Raw genomic sequence first — 15,706 nt, 5'->3', positions numbered from 1 at the left:
TATACACTCAGAGAGCATTTTGTTTTGTCTAGTTTATTTAATCCCATTAGTGACCTCCCCTTTGATATGATATGTATGTTGTATGCTATGAATATAACTCAGTAAATATATTAATATATGTTTCGTTACAGGAGTTCGGCCTTGCTTTATCTGGATAGTGGGTCACTCTTATGTATGGTGGAGGGCTGGGCTTATCCAGAGAGGAGGCTACGGTTCGCTGCGGTTTTTCAGGTTGCAGTTGGAGTTCCTGGGGTTGATCATTGTTTGGTCAGATATAGTGGCCATAACTAGTTGGAGAGAGGCAAGCTCTGTGGAGAGAGTGAATAAAGCGAGGATCAAGGTTAACAAAGAGTTGGGCAGGTTTGTGGCCCGGAATGGGGGGATTGTTATTGGGCATAGGGAATTGGAGGAAGAAACGTGGAGGTTCCTGCTTAGTGATGGGGTGCACCTCAATGCCATTGGCACAGATTTGTGGTTTTTGGGGTTGCGGGATGGTGTGCAGCGAGCTGTGGCAGTTGGGGTTTAGGAGGGTAAGAGTCCTGTTGGTTAATTTTGGTTGGGCAACCCAGAGGTAGGGTGCCCATTTATTGGTGTTATGGTGTGGCCCCTGAGGCGGTGCTGGGCAGCTAGCGGCCAGTGTGTTATAAAATGGTTAATTACATTCCGACTTAACCTTTCCTAGACCTGCAGCCTTGTGATTAAAAATGGAGATGGTTTTGGATATAGTCCAATAGGGAACAGTGGTTTGAAATGGGGATTCGGGTTTATAGGTTTATTTTTAAAGGGGTTGAAGATAGTTTTATATGTTCAAGTAATTCTGATATATTAATGGTATGTTTATGTCATGTGGATTTATATGTTCCATTATGTTAATGTATGTTATTTAAATAATGTTATAGTTATTGGTTATTTATTGTGTTTATTAAAGAAATTTTTTATTGTTAAATAAAATGGCTGCTTGCCAGTCATTTTAAGTCCAAGCAGGTGTCGGAGTGTTGTTGAGGGGGGAATGGCTGGTAAATAGAGGTGGGGAGAGTTGGGGTGGTTTAATGGTGGGAAGTGTTTTAAATAGGAAATGTTTTAAGCGGGAGGTGTTTTAAGTTTAAGTAGGAAATGTTTTTAGTGGGAAGTGGGGCAAAGATCTGAACTACCCTAATCATGTGTACAGTGCTTAATTTGTAAAGACCATGTAGTACAATCTGTGGGCCAAGGGATAGACAGCATTCTTCTACAGAATTCTGGAAGGAGTCAGATCTAGGGGGGCACATACTGCTTCCAGCTACATTCATTTTTGTTGGCAGAATTTTCCAGCAGTAAGACAAAACACTACGATATTTGGTAGTACACAGGAGAAGGACTGAAATGTATGTTTGCTTAGGGCTAAGAATAATGTGTTAGTTCAGACTGATCACTTGGATCACAGAGTGTATGACGTTCTACTTTTCCTACAACTGGGGTTACACATGTCAGTTTTGTGCTCTCCAGAAATCACACCCCAACACACAACAATATTACAGATCTGCACAGCACAATGGCCCATAATCCACAGGTTATGTGAATCCAATAATTATATGTAATAGTTACAAAGTGGTGAAAGGTCTTTCTGCTGAATCTGTAATCATATTACAGGAAGAAGTTTTATGTTTTTTTGTATACATTTAATCTTCATGTCTGTCCTGCCCCTCCCATTCATGCTCACCTTTCATCCAGAAATGTAAACTTGACATTGAGCCTTTTTAGAGCAACATTGATAAAATCCCTTTCCTCCCAGATGTGAAAGTTGCACGTATTGAATTTAGCTGTAGTTGCTTTATATGTACATATGGCACCCATAAAGGTCTATTAGCCACGGATCCTCTGGTCATTGGGATTTAAAGTAACCAAAACCCCAAACCAGGTTTTTCCTATTTACATATCTTAAGGTCAGATGATGATGCCCTCTCTACAAACAGGAGCAGAAAGAGAGCACTCTTAAGCACATCCAGTATATACCATAAAACTATAACTATAGTACTATATAGTAGTATAGTACCATAGTACTATAACTATATAGTAATAGGACAGGACACTCATATCCAATTTTTTTTCACCATGTTATCTGGATCTTGTAAATTGATTATAAATTGCACTATTTACTTACTAAAGTTATAAGTCAACTGGCACCCTCGACGTTGGTTGGCAAAATCGCTTACAAAACTAAGCAGCATTTAATTTGCAGTAGATGTTATAGTAGGAATGTTGCATACACCACAATATGTATGTTTTTTGGAGCCCACATATCCCCCTTCATACACAGTCATTAAGTCAAAATAGCAAACATTTTCTGTAGGATCCTCAAGCTCACATGTGCCAGATAGTGTAATCTAGGAGAAAGAAGGAAAGTTAGTAAATATATACAAGCCATGCACAACCATCGTAGCATAAAAAAGCTAAAGTGAGACACTATTAGGATCTGCTTTATTAGTTCAGCTGCCTTAGTATTATAATATAACAGCAAATCTAAACCCAAAAACATAAATATAATATAATGCAAACTAGCTCTAAGATGTGGTGACAGCATGGCTTTTTGTGATTTTTTTCAGTTTTTGTTGTAAAATGACAAAACTCTCTTTGTATCTTCAAATGAAAAGTGTCGTCATCCTAGGCTGCTCTTCTGATTTGAACTACAAATATCTCATGTATATATTCTGTGTGTTCTGTTGTCTCCTGTATATATTCCGTGTGTTGGTTGCTGGTTCCTCCAACATCCTATAAACATGCAGGTATGGAAATTGGCTTTCCCCAAATATAACCTTAGAATGTGTTAGTGTTATATGACTGCAGTAAGGACATTAGAGTTAGTGACATGACTATGGGCTTGCAAAGCACTACGTAATGTACGTAATGTTGATCCTATAAAAATCCTATAGATCCTATAAAAAGTTCATAGTAATTATTTGTGGTTGAGTTGTATTTTGAAATGTTGAACTGCTGCAGTATACCACATGTTTGAACCTAGCCTAAGACTATGTAAGCATTTCTCCTAGGGAATCCAAAGCCGAAATCTTTTGCCCTGAAGCTGGCTTTGACAAGGGATAAGTCTCCTTTTTATAATTTGATATCATGAACACAATTGTGAAAATGGGAATGCTCCATGATGGTTGTAGGTGAGGCTGAGGCATGTATTATGGACTTCGGCTTTGGATTTCCCAAAAGGGGATAAGCTTGAGGCCACCAACACTAAACATTGTTAACAACAATATCACTTTTTAGTTACACTAAACATATATACATAAATACAAATAGAACATAAATATGCATATCTCTCAGCAAGAGACCTTGTTAATAAATATATAGATATAATACATTAAAAAAAAACAGACAAAAAGCCTCACCCGATATCCAATAGGTGCATATATTGCATAATTACAGTTCATGTAGGGTGGATAAGCACCGGTGTTGTATCCTGGAGAAGTGATCTGATTCATGGCACCAGAGTAAAATCCGCCACATGGAACTGACAGAGGAAAATATTAGAAAATTGTAATGGCTCAAAAAGCCCAGACAGAAGAGAAAATCAAGAAGAGTGAACAATAGCTAAACCCTTAGTCTCAGTACTGCCTCAATTTACATTTTACAGTACATCATGTTGGCAATAAGGCTGGTACAAGGACTTCATTCTTCTAAAATTTGTCCATTTAAAGCCTTCATTATGAAAAAGTTTCTACGCATTTACAAACAATGAAGATACCTGTTTTATATGAAGCTTTGAATCCTGAAGTGGGCACAGAGCCATCACTGATGAATTTAATAAGCATCTGATCTGTGGTGGAAATAATCATTGGATACTGAACAGTCCCACAGGCTCTGTCCAACAACAATGGGTAGTTCCTAGTAGGTCCATCATAAATCTTTACATAGTCAGCAACACATCCATTAGTGTTCAGAATATCGAAATAATTGAATGTGAGGGCAACCTACAATGAAAAAGATGCACATGTGTGAAAGACTCCACTGTCACTGACAAGTGTACTGCAAAAAAATTACATTCTAGACACTTAAATGCACTTAAATTGTGTATCAAGGATGGGGTAGGAGCTTTGCTTTTCCAGCAGGGCTACGCCACACTGCACAAAGCCAGCTAGTTGGTGTAAAAGAACCCAAGTGGCGTGCAAAGAGCTTTGACTTTAACCCTACTCAACACTTTTTGGATCAATTGTGTCTGTGAAGTCAGTTTTTCCTTTTCAACATCAATGTTTTACCCCACAAATGTTCATATGACTTAATAAGCAAAATTTCCAACAAACACAAAAAAACTTTTAGTATTTCCAGTAGAGCAGAAGCTGTTATAGCTGCAAAACTGGGTCCACCGCTGTATAAATGAGCATGGTTTTGGAATAGGTTGTATTGGCCTGGTGACATTCCTACTACACGGTAGTGTATTATGACATTATTCTAAATGTAAACATTTGAAAATGAATCTTCATTTTGCCTATAGAGGTTAAGGCAATAGTATTTTTTAAATGCCATTTTCCCCAGCTTCTGCATATTGCTGTACTTTGTGGCATAATCAAAGGTGCACATAGTCGTAAGAAAACCCATGGTTTCTAGTGGAGTCTGCATACTACATTTCTGTGAGACTTTGGCTTAAATGTTACCCATGCAAGCCAATTGGACAAGTTCTTTCACAGGGATAAAAAAATGTATCTAAACCCATGGCAAAACACATTCATCTGGTGAATATGGGTCCTTGGGATTATACAAGTGATGTCTCAAGCAGTGCTGAAAAAGGATTTGAAGGAATTCTGTGTTGATTCTACAGTTTTAGTAAAATCAAAGCAAACAAAGGTACATGGATGCCCCAATATTTTACTTAAGGAATTACTTCCAAAAATAAAAAACAGGGCTTTTTAAAGCTAACTTGGATTAATGCAGCAGGCATGATGGAACATTATTTGTGCAGATATTTACCTGTCCATAGGGAACTCTAATCAGCCAAACACAGGACATGCCATCGGGATATCCATTGGCAGGCATGATGGAACATTATTTGTGCAGATATTTACCTGTCCATAGGGAACTCTAATCAGCCAAACACAGGACATGCCATCGGGATATCCATTGTAAAAATTGGTTGAGGTAAAGGTTCCATTTACTTCATTCAACAAGGTACTGCACACATCTAAAAAGACATAAACTCATTAGGTTTATAATCAATGATTCAAACCACAAATTAGGGCTAAAAGAAGTGATCTACCCAAGAAGTGACCTAGTCAAGAAGTGATATAGCAGCAAAACCACCCAAAAAAGAAATAAGAATATAGAAAATATATCACTGAAAGTAGCTTTCCCAACTCATGTGAAAGTCCATTAAACATGAAAAGAATCTTAACTTTGACTTTTTAGCCGGTGTAGTTCACTGACGTTTCAGTAAAAAATGCCTGTTTTGTACAGAAATTTCGGCAAACCAAATATGAGGACACTGACTGTCATCTGTAAGTAGCCATATCATAATAAAATAGCTAACTACGGTATGTAAATATTCCCAGCAGTGAATATGGGTAAGCAGGACCACACACTCAGATGTATGGGCTAAAATCAGTGCCAGCAGCTCTACTAACAAGCAAAGTTTCTGCAGATGGGTTGTCAGGCTGATAAATATATTGCTGAAAAATTTCATCAACTCACTGACAAAGTCACTTTAAGCCTATGACCACTTTTATTTCACTGCTTGAAAGTGTCCGTATCTTAATCAGGCTGTAGGATGCCATGGATATAAAACATTTTATAAAGATACTTGCCAAGTTTATTACCATCCATTGCATTTTTTAAAAAATATTTCTTTATTGGCAGAATAATCAACAAGAATACATACAATAACGAGTACACTGTACACATACAATAAAAAGCTCAAAGACAAGTGAAGTGAAAGTGGTGTCCGATAGTACAGGTAAGTGGAGAAAAACATTTTAATATAAATGCGTCAGTGATGCAAACAAAAAAAAAATGCCTGCCACGCCTTCATTTTCCATTTTCTAAAGGTGAAAATAAAACCCAAAAAGTATAACCATATAACAAAACAAAAGGGTATAACACAAAGAGATGGATAACATTAGCAATTTTAGCATGTTCTTATAGAGAACCAGATGTAGCACTACAGCCTTAAATTCGCAAGAAAAAGGAAAGAACATATACAGTGATGACAGAAGTAAAAGTCATGTTAAGCAAAGCCTGAGTCTGTTACAGATTGTTAGCCCTATTGATAGAGTTTGACCTAGGAGGCACCCAAACTTCTGTGGTCATACCAGGTTGTATGATGAAAAATATATACATACATGATGAAAAATATATACATATACATATATATGTATATATACATATATATATACATACACATATTTACATGTATACATTTTTTGGCTGGCAAAAAGCAGAGATGTTCAAATTTTGTGACTAATGCTTGTGTTGTCAGAGGGATAGATAATGGCAATACAGAGGTACTATGAAAAAGTGCTAAATGCGGAATAAATGGTCTAGCATGTCCTGTGACTAACTGTATAAAGTCAAAGACTTTTTTCCAAAAACAGGAGATCATAGGGCAGTTCCACAATGCATAAAGTGAACCTCGCACCATTGCTCGCTAATCATTACTTTACGGACACAGGCCCAACTAGATTCCAAAAGTTCTAATGTATCTGGATAGGGAAGGTCCAAAAAAAGGTGCCCATTTTGGTACACCAGAAGTATTGTTAGTACTGTCCATTGGAAGGGGTTAAAGATGAGATATGGAATGCTTAGAGAATGCTTCTCCTAAAGGCGTACTATAGCAGGTGATAGAACAATATCACCTGCAATTAAAAGAGGAAATGAGAGTGAGTCAGATAGTAAAGCATATTTAAGCCTCACAATTTCAAAGGGGTAAAGTTTATTTGAGTCATCTAACAATTGACGCAGACTTCATCCGTTGCATTTTATTGCTTATTGTCAAGTTCATAATTAAACTACAGAACCCTTTTTTATATACTGTCCATACTCACTGCATTTATAGAGCTTGTTAAGTTTTTGAACATCCAGTACACTCAATCCATATCTTTGTCCAATTGGTACAGCTGGGTCAGGTGTAGGTATGATGGTGGGCTGGTTTTCATTAATGGTGTATGCATACCTTAAAACAAGAGGTTTATTAAGTCAATTCCCTTATATAGTACCAACATAATATACAATGTATTATACATGCATATGAAATCTTTTACTTCTGTCAATGCCTCTGAAGAAACTCAAAGAAAATATATAGTGTTTTTTTTACTTTTAATACAGCTGAAAAAGTTCAAGCTGAACTCAATGATAGACAAATGTTGTAGATACAATGGGCCTGTGAATTGTAACTTGATTGTTGATATGAATGAAAATCAGATGACTGATTTTTTATTCACTCTTCTCCTGTTGGTATTTGTTGTTAACCTCCAGTGTATGGGCCTGCTGGGTCCCTCTCTTAGCTCTGCTCTTAAATGTTATGTGCAACAAAAATATGATGGCATCCCTATGTATATAATATGGAAATATCTGAATTTACAAATGTGGGTCTTTGCAAAAAGTGCAAAAAGTTAGTTATGAATTATTAATTGTCATAATACATGTTTTTTTTTAAAGCTGGAAGTGTAACAAGCTAGCTGCTATGTGTTATATAAAAACTTGAGTGGTGAAGTTCATTCATAGGTTTTTAGTTTTGCTTGTATCTGAAGTCACGCCAAGGTCCCTCTGCAAAATGCAGTTACTGACTATAAACCAACTTTTGTTCCAGGGAAAACCTTTAATTACATAGGAAATAAGTTTAAAACTTTCTACCGACTTTAATCTTGTAACAGGTACACTTTAACTTACTTGCCATAATGCATAACGGACTTGTAGTCATATGGTAGGCCCAGGGTATCTCCACCCAGTATGGCAAATTCGGTGATATGTGCTGATAGAAATAAAGAAAAAATTCTAAGACATTTCATCCTAGAGACAGATTACACACAAGAAGACAATGTTTATGGAGGAGCCCTGTACCTGGATAAATAAGATCAGTCATGATTGAAATGTAGGTAGCCCTGTCACTTCTAGAAATTTCATGATAAAATCCCAGAACATGTTGAAGTTCGTGTTGTATAACCCCCCGCTTCATACATTCAGTTGAGTTTAGTACAAGGGACTGGGCACCCCCGTTTCGTCCGACAAAGGATGAACAGCTAGAGGAAAAGAAATATCAAACACAATACATTATGTACGAAGTTAGGGAGGAAGGAAAAAAGGAAGAAGTAGACAAGGTACCTTATACATGCAGGATAGATCAATTTTAATCAAGCATTTGCATTCATATAGACTAGTTTGAAAATCCGTTCTTAAAATATAATGAGCTAATTGACACAGGCAGACCCTACAGCTGTTACTTCATCCCAAATTTTCCAGTAGCTCATTTCCTATTTACTTCGTCTACATGCGATGTGCACATTGATTCAGTATTGATTGGTATACCTACCCTTCTGAAGATGAAATATTGATGTAATCATTCTCTGTGGTCCTATTGATGAACCGCACACAGGTCAATGTTTCATACTCTTCCATTGCATTGCATATGAGAGCCAAGTTGGAGTTTGCTAAATATACCCAAAAGAATCATATTTAATCTACAAAGCAATTTAATAAAATTTAATGAAAAAAAAACAACTTCTTTCCTAATAAAACAGAATATTATTAGTAAAACACTACACATAGTGATTTGAGGGTAAACAATAGTAACTAATAAAATGTATACAAAATTATTAAAAAAAAAAATATTATTAGTTATTAATTTTATAGAGCATATTGTCCCTTTGCCTTTTTTGGGGCTAAATATGTCAGAGAGAAGTTAAATGTTTAAAGAACGTTTTTATTTCATTAAACAAATTACTGTTCATAAAGGACTGAATTTCTGAAATCCCTACTAAAGCTATTTTTCTATTTTGTAAAAAACGAGAAAAGCAGAAAGAAATGTACAAAACAATTATAATAGTTTTCTAAGACTCTTTCTTTCATTATAAGTAAAAAACATATTTGCTTACAGTAGCCTGGAAAATTAAGGTTAAACGGCACCCTAATATTCCCATCTGCAGCTCTGGGCCAGAGACAGGATTTGCAACGGGTAGCCATTCGTCTGGTCCTTTTTATGAGAATGTCTCCTTGCGTCACTATCTTGTCTTCACTATAATATTCTAGATAACAGAACAATATTTAGCTAGTTCTCAGTGACAAAATACATATTTTTTCCAATGCAGATTTAATATGTAAAACATATGGGATGTGGCTTTCACATTTATCATGCTATATGGTACCATAATGTATGTTGTGTTCATCCTGACAATAAAAATTATTATATATTAGCAAAAAATAAAAACAGGAGGAAAGTCAGAAGTTTTATTTAACTAAAAGGCATTTGTTCTGCGGATCTCAGTTTATTAGCTCACTGTGCATATACCTTTTATTTAAAAAAAAACTTTGACTTTACCAAGCAGCTCCGGGGATCTTCTCTTTGTTGTAGAATATCCAGCCAAGCTGGGGTCTCCAGAGAGTGGTGCTATGTAAATGATGCCTGGTTTGATGCAGAAGCAGGATCATTTTCTTTTGATTAGTAACAATATTATGTTAGTTGATAAGATTTGAAATCATTATATAGTACATTTTCCCTGAGCATACATATTAGTTATTGCAGAGTTTACCTCGGGATTAGTTTAGACTTTCATTACAAAATAAAAATTGTATCAAACTTGGCCAGAAACTTTTTGGATTCAAATGGAAAATGAGGTTGTTGTACCAATAAAAAAAATCTGTCACTGAGTTTTTAAACGCTGTCCTTTGGTCTCCTTAACTCCTCCTTAACTTGACCCTCAGCCATAAAAACACCCCAAGACCGATCCTGTTAAATAAATACATATTTGCAATCTAATATATATCCACAAAAGTTACAGGAGATATATAAATATATATATATATATATATATATATATATATATATATTTATATTATATTATATTATATAAATTATTCTCTTACAAACAGTCACAGCTGCAATAATACTAAAGCACTATTTTTTCATTCTGAAAAGTCATCTGCTCAAAGTTCGCAGGGGTGGGATCAAAGGTCTGTCCTGGGATCAGTAGAGTGCCATAACACCACTAGTTATGAAAAAAAATATAGTAAATACATGCAATAATGTGCAGTAAAGTAAATTCTACCTTTGTTAGTTTTCATAATACGGTTGTAGACAGCAGAGAGATGCAAATCCTGTTCTGAAAAGAAAAACATTAAAATTTTATAAAAAATATTTCAACTAATCTTGTGAACTGCTAAATATCTGTGTGATTTTGCACTTTTTTATTGTAGATTTAGTGGGAGCAAAACCCAAATGGAACTAGATTTTGTTTATTTAGTTTTGGACAGTGTAAGATTAGAGTATCTGCCTGGCTATAATTGTGTGTATCTACTGAGATTTTCCTTTCTGACACTTATAAAATAAAACCTGATTGAAGTACGTCAACTAGACCCAAATTATGCCAAAACAGTTTTAGATTAGTGAGTGAAGCAAGAGGTATCGCGACTTACCCAATGACCTGTTCTGTTTCGGAATCAGTGGAACATTGTTGTCACCTCCTGAAATCAAATCGTGCGAGCTGAACTGTTCAAGATTGGAGGCTACAGAAGAAAAAAATAATAACTGATCTTGGCTAGGAGACTAAATATTGGCTAAAGTTTAAACCATAAACTAATAAACCATGAACTTTCTAATATTTTAGATCAGTGATCGCAAACCTTTTGGACCTCACAGATCACTAAATTTAAGGACTTCACTGACAACATGACCTGGCCACTCTCCAGAGACACAACCCGCCCACCACCCGCCCACCTGTGAGAATCATGGGGGTGGGCAAGGAGACCTTCTGCTCTCACCCAAGACAAGTAAATACAACTTATTTCCAAAATTAAAGGATATATTGGGGTAATTCTCGGAATCTAGACTTGAGGGCCATAGGAATTGAGGCTGATAGACCCCTAAATACCTAAAGTAATATTGGTATATAACAGACAGAACCAAAAGAACAGCATCGCACTCATGACAAACAGTGAGAACCTGAGCAAAAGTACATTTATTATCAATAAAATCAGACCAAAAAGACAGCTGAAGGAATGAGTTCCATAATTTAAACGGGAAAAAAAGAATGGAAAATGATGGAAGTTAAAAAGTATCTGCTTACATCCATGCTGATTTCAGCACTCTAGATAAGTCCAAAGCTTGGCTGGACAAAGCCTGTCCATTGAGCCTGAGCACCTTTCATAATGTCGTCTTTGATCTAGTATGAATAAAGTCTGCAAATGGCATTTCTATGACAGGTTGGATGCAGACTTTTAGAGACCAGTGATCCGTGGATCATGTCTGTTGTAATGTAATGGTCTTCAGGATTGTCCAGTAAGCCATTAAAAACTGCAGAGACTGTTGAAAGCAGCTCAACGACCATCAAAGATTCAGGCAGACTCTGGATTCTGAAATCAGTTTGTCTATTTCTGTTTTCCAAATGCATCTGCATTGCTGAAGGTGGGCCCTAAATTCTCCTTAGTTACCCCTACAATCCTGATCTGCATATCAATTCTCAGTTTAGCCATCTCAGAATGATATGTGCTCTCCATACTTTGGACACACTGCTCAAAGTCAGCCTTGGTGGGTAGTGATTTGAAGTAAGTTTCAATGTGCCTACCCACAAAACAATTGCTGGAGGCCAGTGTGGGACTTTGTGCAGAATGGGGAATAGGTTTAGGGTTAGGTGGAGAAGAAGAGCGTTGAGCTTATCTGCACAGCGGAAGGAGACTGGCTTGCTTGGGCTCCATTATGGATCCCTTCTGGTTACAAGGCCTAGGAGTAGAAGAGAAAAAGTGTGCAATCTCATGGCCATGAGGACTACTACTGCGGTTGTTGTCTGCCCATTGCTGCAGCTATAGTGCCAGGTCAAGCCGAGAATAAGCTGGTGAGTTTGAAAAAGGACAGGAGCTGAAGAGCCATGCATCTTATCCTGCCATGCACCAGGCCATGAAACGTATTATTATCAATCACATCATTACTATATCCACAGCTCACAGTACATTAGTGTGGTGGTCAGCAGGAAGAATGCCATCCTTGCAGATATCCAAAATATTCATCAATTTCACCTAATCAGAGCAGAGAGTCACAAATTGCTTATTGCTGGAAGAAACCCAGGGACCGTTGGAGAAACCCTGGTTGAGAAACACTGCGTAAGGAGATTATTTGAATGTATGTATCTTTACCAAACTAACCCAGGACCCAGGTATAACTTATTCAATATATATAACAATAGCCATCCAGCAGTAATGGTGTTATACATTGATGTGCACAAAACTAATAATGATTTGTTTGTTATAAAAAATTATAAACATTGTGATTTGATTGTTATTTGTAAAATAGATATAGATAGAAATAGATAGATATAGATATGTTCGATTGTGGTGAGATAGATTTGATACATATTTGTTAACTCAGCAGTTATGGCTTGTATGAGCCAGGAATCGAGACTCCTATATTCTTCTATGCGGGTTGCATGAAAGCTGTCATTGCACAGCTCACAACTGTCTTGATTTTGCCGGGACAGTTGATTTCCAGTTGTCATCTTGTACTGAGCTCTGTATTTTCCTGCAGTCATACTGGAATTCATTGGTGTAATTCCATCAGCTGAAACTAGATGGCACCAATATTCACAAATAGTGTAATTAATTTGGACCTAAACTCACATATTAAATTTTGATTTATGGATGATATGAGCTCAGGATTTACTGATCTACCTGGAGTTTACCTTTGTTTATCCCTTATAAACCTTCTAAACTGTCAAAAAACTTCCCTGACCCCTCCCCCTGTGCTCTCCATTGCCACCGCAATGAAGAGGAGACAAAACACATTAGGGTGACAACAGGTTCCATTGACGAAGGTGAAAACGCAGTTTAGGGTGACAATGGGCTCTATAGATAAGGGTGACAATGCAGATTAGGGTGACAGCAGGCTCCACAAATGGGGGCGACAACGTGAATAAGGTTTACAAAGCAGATTAGGGTGACAACTGTGCCTTGTGATGTGACCTGATCTTTAGGAACATGACATCAGCACCAACCAATCAATGGTGAGGGAGTGCTATGGGCGGAGAAAAAGGTCAGGAGTGGATGACATGGCAATTTGCCATACACAATTTGCCATGTCCAAAACTAAATAAACAAATCTAATTTTGAGCTTGAATTTAGAGTTTAGCTCCACTTTACCTGTAATTGTAGCTGCCTGAATGGTGTGTGTTTCTGCCTTATAATGACAAAAAAACAAAACATAGTTTATAACAGTTTATATGTTGGTCAGAAAGGATGAGCTATTTAGTGGGTGAATCAGCACAGCTTAATAAAATAACCCATTTTACAGAAACATCTGCTTCATTCACCTGATATAGTTTGACACTTTGCAAGTGGTTCCAGCAATTCATTCGCTGAATTCCCCATTCTCTTTGACTAAGATATAAAGAACCTTCCATTTAAAAAAATTTGTAAATATTGTTTTGTTTGTTTTTATTAATAAATAAAAATAATAAGCTAAAGTTCGCCCTGCACACTGGACCGCACCCACCATTTGCCATGGCATGCTAAGATTGCCGCTTTTGCCACTTTCAAATGTTGGCAGGTTAGTTGTTGGAGCGTGCAGTTTAGTGCACCACATGGGGTGCCCAGTATGTTCTGACATGTTGGCGTAGGTAGGTATTTAGGTGGGCAGGATGCATGGCTTTGGTGTTTATGGCAAAATGTTGGTGGGAGCTTGACAAAACTGAGATATGTAGGAGAGATTTTGTAACTGAACTATTGACGGTGAGTGTCAACTTTTCATTATGTTGTATTGTATATATTTTTCCTACTTCATCAACTAGATTGGGTACTATCAATATGTTTTAATTTATTGAGGATCATGGTTGAGATTCATAAATAAATATTCACAGTTATATTAATGATTTGAATTGATGGAGATTTATTTATAGATAGTTGGTATATCATTTTTATATTTTTTTTTAAAAAGAATCATTTTTATATATAGTGCTTTATTTATAAAACAGGGAATCTGACATTTCCATGTAGGAATCAGATATCGCCATAAAAACACATGGACCTGGAAGATTACCATGGGGAAATGTTTGAGGGGATGTCTGGTTTCCTCTTTTTTTCCCCTATATCTATGATTGAGGGTTAAGTGATAGTAGTTATGTTTAATCATGGGACACTTGTTTTAATTAGTTAAATTGGAAATATACTGAAAAAAAAAAACTCACTCACCTTAACCTTCGCAGATCCATGGATCCCTCCTGAGGTTTCCCGGACTGGGTCCTGCGTCTTCCTAGAATCCTCCTTTGTCCCTTCCTCTGCGCCGGACGTCGCCATCTTCCTTTCCCTTTTTCTTGCCTTCTTTCTATGTCACCCAATCTTACACTGCGCAGGAGCAAGATCGGGTCACCTAGATGGGGAGTGCCGATCTCACTGCGCATGCATGAGATTGCCATTTTGTTTTACCCCACTGAATAAAAAGCTCCTTCCGTGCATGCCCAAGATGACGTATGTATCCCGGTAGGCTCTGAGCTCCCATTCTGACTTGATTGCCACGGCGATCGTGGCCTTGAAAGTCCAGGGTTGTTTTGGTGAGGATAAGTAGATGCTATTTAAAATGAGGTGCAGAAAAGTGGTTTCCACCCTGTTTTGTTTTAAGGCTAGATTATTGGAATGACAGTACAGGGTTTTTAGTATCTGCTGTGTATGGTTTCACTCTTTTTCATTTCATTTTGTCTTCCTAAAGAAGACAAAAAGATCCCATCTACTTGAAGTGAAATTCAAAGTTTTGTTATCTGTACATTCTGCCAGTAGATCTTTTAGTCAGCAAATTGATACATTCATTTTTCTGGTTAATTTACTAAAAATTAATGTATCAATTTGAGATTGCGTGGCTCAGAGGTTAGTACTCTGGCCTTTGTAGTCCCAGGTTCGTCCCGTGGGTTTCCTCCCAAAATCTAAAAACATGCAGTAAGGTTATTTGGCTTCCCAAAAAAATTTACCTTAGATTGTGTTAAAGACTATGACTATGGTAGTGACATTAGATTGTGAGCCCCTTTGAGGGACAGCTAGTGAAATGACTATGTTGGCGCTATATAAATACTGCGTAATAAACATTTTTAGTGTGAATTTTCACCACATTCACTGATAAATGTGAATTATCCATTGATGATTCACCTTGGATTCACCATACAAACATTCTAAATTCCTTTGGTGAATCAGCCCCATTATCTCAGCCTAGGTAAAACTGTATCATTTAATCATCTAAGTGCTAAGTAGAGGTTCTACTGTATCATTTAGCTTAGCACTAAAGAGGAAAAAAATGTCATTATTTACCAATTTTATGAAATTAATCTATTCAACCAGTCACATCTGAAATATTGCATATATTACATTCACCTACACCAGCAGGTGCTGACAGTCAGTTTGGTGTTGATGGGCTTTCATATGCCTGGTTTACTGCACTTCTGTGAACACAGACCTGATTGGCAGATCTCAGGTTGCCCACAGATAATGGAGCCAGGTAATGGCACAAAAGAGGTTGATGCCCCTCTCTGAAGATCCCTATGCCTTTGAAAGA

The 15,706-nt window shown here is 36.9% G+C and overlaps 1 protein-coding gene across 1 annotated transcript; it reads right to left on the bottom strand.

Annotated features, from left to right (window-relative positions):
* Positions 1 to 207: 207 nt before the first annotated feature.
* On the bottom strand, positions 208 to 14,463 carry LOC140322379 (embryonic protein UVS.2-like). The gene is made up of 11 exons (XM_072398953.1): positions 14,359 to 14,463; positions 13,312 to 13,348; positions 10,233 to 10,286; positions 9,063 to 9,212; positions 8,501 to 8,618; positions 8,032 to 8,210; positions 7,861 to 7,942; positions 7,017 to 7,144; positions 5,046 to 5,161; positions 3,731 to 3,956; positions 208 to 308 (listed from the first exon to the last, which is right to left on the bottom strand). The coding sequence occupies exons 1-11, from the start codon at positions 14,461 to 14,463 to the stop codon at positions 208 to 210; spliced, it is 1,296 nt and encodes a 431-aa protein (XP_072255054.1).
* Positions 14,464 to 15,706: the final 1,243 nt, after the last annotated feature.

This window comes from Pyxicephalus adspersus, chromosome 2 (genome assembly GCF_032062135.1).
Source record: "Pyxicephalus adspersus chromosome 2, UCB_Pads_2.0, whole genome shotgun sequence".
NCBI classification, from domain to species: Eukaryota; Metazoa; Chordata; class Amphibia; order Anura; family Pyxicephalidae; genus Pyxicephalus; species Pyxicephalus adspersus.
The sequence above is the reverse complement of the archived record's forward strand: the minus strand, read 5'-3'. Positions and strand labels throughout refer to the sequence as shown.